This window comes from Tupaia chinensis, unplaced genomic scaffold (genome assembly GCF_000334495.1).
Source record: "Tupaia chinensis unplaced genomic scaffold, TupChi_1.0 Scaffold000178_1, whole genome shotgun sequence".
Taxonomy (NCBI): Eukaryota; Metazoa; Chordata; class Mammalia; order Scandentia; family Tupaiidae; genus Tupaia; species Tupaia belangeri.
In genome coordinates this window covers 322,943-331,192 of record NW_006159653.1, presented here as the reverse complement: position 1 = coordinate 331,192, position 8,250 = coordinate 322,943, and the positions used below count along the sequence as shown (strand labels likewise).

At 63.7% G+C, this 8,250-nt stretch overlaps 2 protein-coding genes across 3 annotated transcripts in view; one reads left to right on the top strand and one right to left on the bottom strand.

The window, feature by feature from the left end:
* Positions 1 to 6,278, top strand: part of AXIN1 (axin 1) — a 74,343-nt gene extending 68,065 nt beyond the window's left edge. Inside the window, exons 7-10 of one of the 2 annotated variants that reach the window (XM_006146342.3) lie at positions 1,977 to 2,222; positions 3,587 to 3,694; positions 4,883 to 5,050; positions 5,468 to 6,278. In XM_006146342.3, the coding sequence (XP_006146404.1) occupies positions 1,977 to 2,222; positions 3,587 to 3,694; positions 4,883 to 5,050; positions 5,468 to 5,594 (649 nt within the window). In that variant the 3' untranslated portion in view covers positions 5,595 to 6,278. The remainder of the gene's footprint in view (positions 1 to 1,976; positions 2,223 to 3,586; positions 3,695 to 4,882; positions 5,051 to 5,467) is intronic. The other variant, XM_006146343.3, reaches the window with a different exon arrangement.
* Positions 6,279 to 6,499: 221 nt separating this feature from the next.
* Positions 6,500 to 8,250, bottom strand: part of PDIA2 (protein disulfide isomerase family A member 2) — a 19,578-nt gene continuing 17,827 nt past the window's right edge. Inside the window, exons 3-11 of the mRNA XM_006146421.3 lie at positions 8,230 to 8,236; positions 8,024 to 8,161; positions 7,849 to 7,965; positions 7,650 to 7,775; positions 7,377 to 7,574; positions 7,179 to 7,299; positions 6,941 to 7,122; positions 6,726 to 6,836; positions 6,500 to 6,631 (exon numbers count right to left, since the gene is read on the bottom strand). Coding sequence (XP_006146483.1) covers positions 6,587 to 6,631; positions 6,726 to 6,836; positions 6,941 to 7,122; positions 7,179 to 7,299; positions 7,377 to 7,574; positions 7,650 to 7,775; positions 7,849 to 7,965; positions 8,024 to 8,161; positions 8,230 to 8,236 — 1,045 coding nt within the window. The 3' untranslated portion in view covers positions 6,500 to 6,586. The remainder of the gene's footprint in view (positions 6,632 to 6,725; positions 6,837 to 6,940; positions 7,123 to 7,178; positions 7,300 to 7,376; positions 7,575 to 7,649; positions 7,776 to 7,848; positions 7,966 to 8,023; positions 8,162 to 8,229; positions 8,237 to 8,250) is intronic.

The following is an 8,250-nucleotide window of genomic DNA, read 5'->3' as shown; positions in this document are numbered from 1 at the left end:
GCGGGCTCCTGGGCTCACCCCTCGCCATGGCCAGAGGCAGTTCAGTTCGGAGTGGCGTCGAGGGCGGGCAGTGGCCTGTGTCCTCAGACCTCCTGACCCCAGCTGCGGCCCAGCATTGCTCAGGGTAGCCAGGTGCTCTGGGCCTGCCTGTGAGGCGTGAGCCCTGTGGGTGCCCGTCCCCTCTATGTCCCATCCACCTCGGTCCAACAGGGACAGCTCTTCACCTCCTCTTCCCTCGAGGCTTTCCATGGGAGCGCTTCTCCCAGGGACGCATGCCTGCCACTGCCCGGGCTTGGGAGGCTCCAGCTGGGCAAGGCCGGGGCGGTTGCAGGGCTGGAGGGGCCAGAAGGGAGGGGCTCGGTCTGGCGCTGTGGGGCCCTGACCTCTTCCCAGGATCCCTCTTCTGGAGCTCTCTCATCTCAGCTCCTGGTGCCAACCTCCCTTTCTGAAGCCGAGAGACGGACATCTCCCTCGGGTCCCTCCCGGTGGTTGAGCGATGGATGTCACAGAAGCAAAAGCGCATTCTCGACACCAAGCCGGGGGAGGCCAAGGCCAGGGAAGGCCCGTGTTCAGGGCTGTGCAGTCAGGTCCCGTGTTCCCAGATGTTGGGGTCAGGGTTCTGCCGGTGTACAGGAGTGCTGTGCCCACGTGACACTGGGGCTTGTATCTCTTCTCTGAGTTTTCCGTACACACCAAACTAGCTTCTAGTTTTCAACATGTTTATTTTAATAATTTTTATTATTATTATTTTATTTATTATTATTATTTGCTGTAGGACACATATGCTCACCAGAGAGAGAGTGAGAAAGCAAGCTGCTGAGTCCAGGACTTGAACTGTGCTTGGCCCTGTGGGAGTCCAGTGCCTTAACCACCACGCCGCCTGCCAGTCCCATATTTTAATATTAGAAAAGTTAAGGGGTGGGACCACCAGTTAGCATAATGGCTATGTCTCTGGACTCCCATGTAGTTGACCGCAGTTTGTGTCCCGGACCCGGTGGCTTAAAACTCACACTGGGCGCGTGTGCGTGTGTGCCCAAGATCCCAAGAGGAGATCGGAGGAGAAGGGATCGTGGTGTGGCCATTCCCCCTGGGGGGTGATTTCTCGCGTTCTGTCTCTCTGTCTCTGTCTGTCTGGCGAGCGCACGGGCCCTATAGCAAAAACCTCTCCAAAAAAAAAAACAAAGTTAAGCGGCCAGCAGGTGGCGTGGTGGTTAAGGGCCAACTGTGGTTCAAGTCCCGGACCTGGCAGCTTTCTCTCTCACTTTTTCACTCTCTCTCACTCTGTCCCTCTCTGGGCAAATTAAACAAATAAACTAAATTAAATTAAATACTTCTTTAAAAACAGTTAAGTTAAAAATATTTTTAAAACTATCTCACGGCGCCAGCAGGTCACATGGAATTGCATGGCTGTAGTCCTGGGTGCAGCACCTTAAAGAATGCACTGGGTGCATTTGTGTGCGTGCCCGAAATCCTGAAAGGAGAATGGAAGAGAGATTGCAGTGTGGCCATCCCGCCTACGAGAAAGGGGTCCCTTCTGACTTCTCCTGTCTATCTCTGTCTCTTTCTGTGTGTCTCTATGGCAAGCACACTTGCCCTATGGCCCAAATCTAAAAAACAAAATGGTTTCTGTCTCGATAAAGCTTAGAAATCAGATATGCAGGGTTGCCAGCAAGTGGCGTAATTAGCCAACTGCGGTTTGAGTCCTGGACCCAGTGGCTTAAACCTCATGCTGGGCGCATGCACGTGCATACCCAAAATCCTGAGAGGAGAAGGGATTGTGGCATGGCCATCCTCCCTGCAGGGTGATTTCTCACTTTCTGTCTCTCTGTCTCTCCAGCAAGCGCACACACCCTATAGCAAAAATCTCTCTCTCAAAAGATCCGCAGGAAGTGTGTCAACGGCCATGTGGGCCGCGGTCCCAGGGCTCCCCATGGCTGCCCGGCGAGCCCACGGCGTGCCTGTTCTTTGCTCCCCAGGTCTTCCGGGGTGAGGAAGCAGCCGACCCATGAGGGTACCAGGCCTCTGTCCGTTGAGCGTCCGGGGGCTGTGCACCCTTGGGTCAGTGCTCAGCTCCGGAACTCCGTCCAGCCCTCCCACCTCTTCATCCAAGACCCTGCAATGCCACCCAACCCAGCACCCAACCCCCTGACCCAGCTGGAGGAGGCCCGCAGGCGTCTGGAGGAGGAGGAGAAGAGGGCGAGCAAGCTACCCTCCAAGCAGAGGTGCGGCCCGGGGGTGCAGCACAGTGGGGGGTGGTGACTCGTGGCCTGTGGCTCTGCTTACAGGGAGAGGCTCCTGGAGGCCTGAAGCCCGTACTTCAGGGACCTCACTGGGTCTGTCCTCTCCTGGGAACCCCTGGGGGGCGCTGGACAAAGCACCTTATCTGTGGGGGGCTGCCCCTTCCAGTTCTGGGGAGGGGTCACCCCTCCAGCCCATACCTCAGGTCTGCGTGGGTGCCGTGGGGCCCCAGCGTGGTGGGGACAGCTGTTGCAGGACCTGGTGGCTTCTGGACAGGTGGGGTCTGGGTTGGTGTCTCCGCTGACTCTGTCCATAGACACTTAGCGGGGAGCCGCCCACCGTGCTGCAGGAGGGATGAGGTGTCCCAGATGGCGGGGCCGGTGCCCTGGGCCCCAGTGTCATGGTCCACAGCTGTGGGGAGGCCGGGCTACAGCGCCCCGCTGTGGAGGCTGTGCTTCTCCCCGATGTGTCATGCCGCCTTCAGGTGACCTGGGACTCCTGGACAGACAAGGGTCTGGGTGGGGCTCCGGGAGCCTCCCTTCCCAGGCCAGGCCCGCATCACACAGAGCACTCTCCCTCAGAAACCACCTGGGTCGCCTGGGGTCCAGGGTCAGGACCCCTGTGCGTGGAGGTGTCTGACCTGAGGGAGGCGGAGGCTGGGCCTGGCTCTGGACCGTGCAGCCCTGTCCTACTGGCACGCCTGAGGCTGTGTGCACCCGCCATGGCGTCTTCATGGGCCTGCCCTGGGCTCGTCTTTGCTCCCTGGGCGGGCCACTCAGAGGACGGCGGCTGCTGTCTGCCGTGTGCGTCGGACTCTGCCCCGGGCTCCCCGTGTCCACTCTGGGGGCCTGGGACTGGGCCCATCCGTCCACCAGGAACTCATGCTTTTGCGGCAGGCAATGACTCGAGGGCCTCCCGGAACTCCTGCCTCCCTTACCTGGCAGATCAGAGTGGACATCTCGGTCAGTGGACAGGAGCAGGTGCCCAGCAGGAAGGAGCTGCTGAGTCTGAGCAGCTGCCCCACGGAGCCGTCCCCATGCGCCCATGTCCACAGAACGCCTGAGGCAGCAGGCCAGAAGCAGGTTCTCCGGAAGGCTCTGGGCCATGTGGACTCTGTTCCACTGGAGCAGGAGGCAGAGGGGTCCCAGAGTGTGTTCCAGGGAACCCAGGGGCTCTGTGGCCAGATGAGGGACTGGGCAGAGGCACCATGCTGGACGGTCTGACGGCCTCTGGCATCCCCGAGCCCGGAAGGGGGGTCGGCACCTCGCCCGCCCACCGTGGGTTGTGCCGCGCGCCATGTGGAGGCACCCCAGGGGCTGGCGGCCCCAGTGACGCGGTTGTCCCGTAGGTATGTGCAGGAGGTTATGCAGCGGGGACGCACCTGCGCCAGGCCAGCGTGCACGGCAGTGCTAAGTGGGGTGCCCGCCGTGTCGGACACGGAGCTCTCCGAGACAGAGTACGTGAGCCCCGAGGGCCCCGGGCTTGCCCCAGCTGGACATCCTGGAGGGGAGAAGCCTCCTGGACGGCAGCCAGGGCTTCAGAGGGCCTTGTACGGCTGGGCTCTGAGCCATCGGGCATGTCCCTCTTGGCCATCAGAAGGGCTCTTGCCACCTCATGGTGACCGTGGCCAGCTGGCTTGTGATCTACGCGGGCCTGGCCGTCTGCTGGGCCATGGCTGGCTGGCCTGAGCAGGGCCGGGGCTGCAGACCTCAGCTGCTCGGGCAGTCGACCCACCCAGTGTCCCTGGCCAGTCCGGTGCCCTGGAGCACCCACAGCCCAGGAGCAAGAGCTCGGCCACGTCCACGCCAGGGGCCACCGTGGGTCGGCACATGGTGCTGACCTCCCTCCTGCCTTCCTGCTCAGTGTGGCAGGACGGGCACCCAGTCATAGGCCTCACCGTGTGTGCCCAGCCTGAGAGCTTGCATGCCCTCCAGTCCCTCCACCTACCCTGGGGCAGTGGGCCCCACAGGCTGCTCTTTCGGCTGGGCCGGCTCTGCCTGGTGGGCTTCAAGGGTGCAAGCACAGGGAAGGTCAAAGGGAACAGGCGCCTGAGGGCCTGGTTCGCCATGTGGGCGGTCACCTGGCCGAGGTGCCCTCTTGGCCCGGGCCCAGTGGGAAGGCGCCCGTGGGGCCTTCTTGCCGTTATACCTGCTCTGGAAGCTTCTAAGTGCACCTGATGGGCAGGGCAGCCCTGAGCAGGCCTAGGCGGTTCTGGAGTGGTCAGAACGCAGGGGGACATGGTCTGTCACCCCAACAGCGGCCGCACATGTTGGCCGCACATGACGGCTGTGGCCCCCCCATGGAGGGGCCTCACTCCACCCCAAGGCCCGTGTGCAGGCCTGGCCACGGCCTGCCCTCCAGCAGTGGTCGTCTTGGGCAGCCGAGGCCTGGCCTGGCTGTCACAGCTGCTCCCAGGCCACGGGAGGAGGAGCTTGGGGAACAGAGCTGAGCCCTGAGCAGGCCTGGCACGGGACCCTGGGTGGGGCGCCATGTGGGGCCAACGGGGCCGGAGGGGCAGCAAGGCCGTTTCTGAGCAGTGTGGCTTGCCGCTGTGGCCTGCCTTGTCACCTGGCAGCCCAAGGCCTAGAGGGCTGCCTGGTACTACTGGCCGGAAACCATGATTGCAGTTCTCTGTCTGCCCCAGGACGAAGCCGCAGAGGAAGGCGGGCAGCGGGGGCGCCCCGCCCTGTGACAGCATCGTGGTGGCTTACTACTTCTGTGGGGAGCCCATCCCCTACCGGACCCTGGTGAGGGGCCGCACGGTCACCCTGGGCCAGTTCAAGGAGCTGCTGACCAAGAGGGGCAGTTACAGGTGAGCAACTCGGGCAGGCAGGTGCTCGGCTGGCCCGGTCCCACCAGGAGGGCCTTGTCTGTATTCAGAGCCTGTCGCGCCAGGCCCTGGGCTGTTCTCCTGAAACGGGGTGGTGGCCTCAGGCCAACCACAGAGGATCTGTAGGGACCGAGTCCAGGGTCTTCCTCGTGAAGGTGGGGACACAGAAACCCATGATGGTGGCCAGCTTGTCTGAGTGCTGCCATTCCTGAGCGAGGGCTGGGAGCAGAGCAGGCCAGCTCCAGAGAGCCCGCGAAGCCTGCACTTGGGCCAGAGTAGGGGACCTCGGGGTCAGCCGTTGGGGCACGGGAACCCCCGACCCACTCCCCCAGTGCCGTCAGACGGCCATCCCAGGAGCCGGGCAGGAGCCAGCCCTCACTGCCGTCCCCTCGCGCCCAGATACTACTTCAAGAAAGTGAGCGACGAGTTCGACTGCGGCGTGGTGTTCGAGGAAGTGCGGGAAGACGAGGCCGTCCTGCCCGTGTTCGAGGAGAAGATCATTGGCAAAGTGGAGAAGGTGGACTGACTGCAGGCCTGGCCGCCGCGCCAGCCCGAGGACACCCGCTGTGCCCAGCGTGTGGGACCAGGCGGGCACCTCGCCCCCGGAGCCCATGGTGCGGGTGATTGAGACGTGCGTGTCACGAGTCCGTGTGTGGCGCACAGGGACGGGCCATGTGCCGGGGGTGTGTTGTCCGCTCGGCGCGTCTGTCTGGGGGCGGGGCCCCGAGTATTGGCACCAGACCCTGGGCCGAGGCAGGACCCTGTCCACTTCTCCATAGCAATACTGGAGCGCACGGCCCGTGACCCCGAGCGACCCTGCTGCTAGCCAAGGGCTGACCCACGGGCACCCTGCGCCGGCCAGCGTCCACTTCTTCCTTGGGGATCTGTCCGGCTGGGTCCAGGCCCAGGCCCACAGGCCCACGGGGCTGCCATAAACTGCGTGTCACCGAGTGCCTTCAGCACAGCTGCCTCTTGCCTGCCACTGTGTGAATCCGGCGTCGGAGCCCGGGCTCCCCCTCCGCCCTCCGCCCTCCGCCCCAGCCGCGCCGGCCCAGCCCCGGCCCCTCCTTCCGAAGGGCCTGTGTAAATATGTACATTCTCAGGCCAGGGCCCGCGGGGCCGCCCCGGGCCCATTTTTCACACGATGACTTGTACAATGACCTTTTCGAAGGTACTTGGGTAATCATGAAATAAAACTGTTTGAACCTGCCGTGGCCTGTAGCGGCCTCTCTGCCGCTGCCGACTGCGGGCGCATGTGCTCGCCCCCCGACACTCTGCCATCGCCAGGTGGCGCTGCACCCCCAGGCCCAGGCAGCACGGGCAGGACAGATGAGGCCTGTGCCCCATGCAAGGTGAATGGGCTGGGAGGCTGATGTGACCGGGGGCAGGGCCAGGCCAGGTGGGGTGGCAGCTAGCCAGGAGCCACACGCATTTGGTCAGGACCAGTTCTTTATTCACAGTGCCAGGTCCCTCAGTACCCAAGGACAGTGGTGTGGGGACACGGGTGACGTGGGGCAACTACAGCTCCTCCTTGGCCTCCACAGTGGAATTAGCCAGTGGCTCCTAGAGAGGGTGTCAGACAGAGCCCAGCTCAGCTCTGCCCACGGCCAGCCCCACCAGGGAGGAGCCAGGCCCGGGACCTCCACTGGGTACCTACCGCCGCAGGGACCGTGGGCTCCTCTGTGGGCTGCTCCGCGGGCAGTTCGCCCCCGCTGTCCAGGAACCGAGAGAAGGTCTCTAGGTCCCGGGCGCTTTTGTACTCGATCACCTGGACAGAGACAGGTGGCCCGGAGGACGCGGCCCTGTCCGCACGCCCTCGCAGCCCCAGGCAGACCGCAGTCCCAGCCGCTTCCTCGGCCACGGCCCCCTCACCTTGCGGCCCGGCCCTGCTGGGAAGTACTTGAGGGTGGGGAAGCCGTGCACGGCGAGGGAGTCCAACTCGTTGGCTGTGGCGTCCAGCTCGGCAATGATGATGTCCTCATGGTCCCTGTACTTCTCAGCCAGGGCCTCCCAGACTGGGGCCATCTCCTTGCAGTGGGTACACCACGGGGCGTCTAGGACAGGCAGGGGCAGCTTACCACGCGCCCGCCGAACCGCACTGGGCACTCACAGAATTTGACGAACACGTTCTTGGTTTCATCAAAAGCCACCTGCTCAAAGTTCTTGCCCACAAGGGTCTTCAGCGGGCGCTGGTCCCAGTCCGGGGGCACCTCCTGGCTCAGGAGATAGGGCTGCAGAAGCCGGGCCTGCCTCCCTGCCGGGAAGGGCTACCACTCCCCACCCTGCCCCATGCCTGTCAGGGACAGACCTTGACTTCCCCATGGAGGACTGCGCGGCAGAAGGCGGTGACAGTGGCTGTGGTGATGGGCCCCCTGCCCGTGGGCGCGTACTTTCTGGTGGTTTCCACGTTGACCAAACGCAGGGTGGGGGCCTCCTCGGCCTTGAGGCCAAAATACTGCAGCACGTGGTCGTTATCAGCAGCCACGTCCACAACCACGAACAGCACCTGTGGGCAGGCAGTCTTCCATGGGCACCCTGCGCCACGGCCGCCCTCCCGGCCGCCCTCCCGGCCACCCAGTACCTGCCCCCGAAACTGGGGGGCCGCCTCCTTGAAGCCTGCTAGGAGCTCCCTGTGTGCAGCCAGCGTCTGGTTAGCGAACAGCAGCAGGTGGTTGAGGATCCTGGCGGCGAAGATCTTTGGGGACGTCTGTAGCAACAGGGGCTTGTGACTCCTGTGGGCACCCGCACCCCAGCACCGGCCCCTCCGGCCACCCGCTCACCTGGCTGTTGAACTCCGTGACCAGGTGCATGCTGTGTATGACCAGGAAGCGGGACAGGTCCCCCAGGTCCAGGCCCAGCTCCTCGTCCACTGGGAAGTCAGCCCTCCCCTCATCAAACTGGACACTCCTAGTGTCAGAGGGACCCCGCGCCCACCCCCCGCCGGCCCTGACCCACCGCCTTGAGGAGGACTACAGTGTCCCTGGGGAGGCTGAACTTCTGGAAGAGCTGTTGCCTGTCAGTGAGGCCAAAGGTCATGTCCAAGGCATCCCGGGCCAAGGCCAGAAAAGTCTCCACATTTCTGTCCTGCAGGTCCTAAAGGCCATCTTGTGAGGCAGGGGGCCACGGGGGCCATGGGCGCCACAGCCACGCCGCCCCAGCGCCCTCAGGCTCACCCGGAAGAA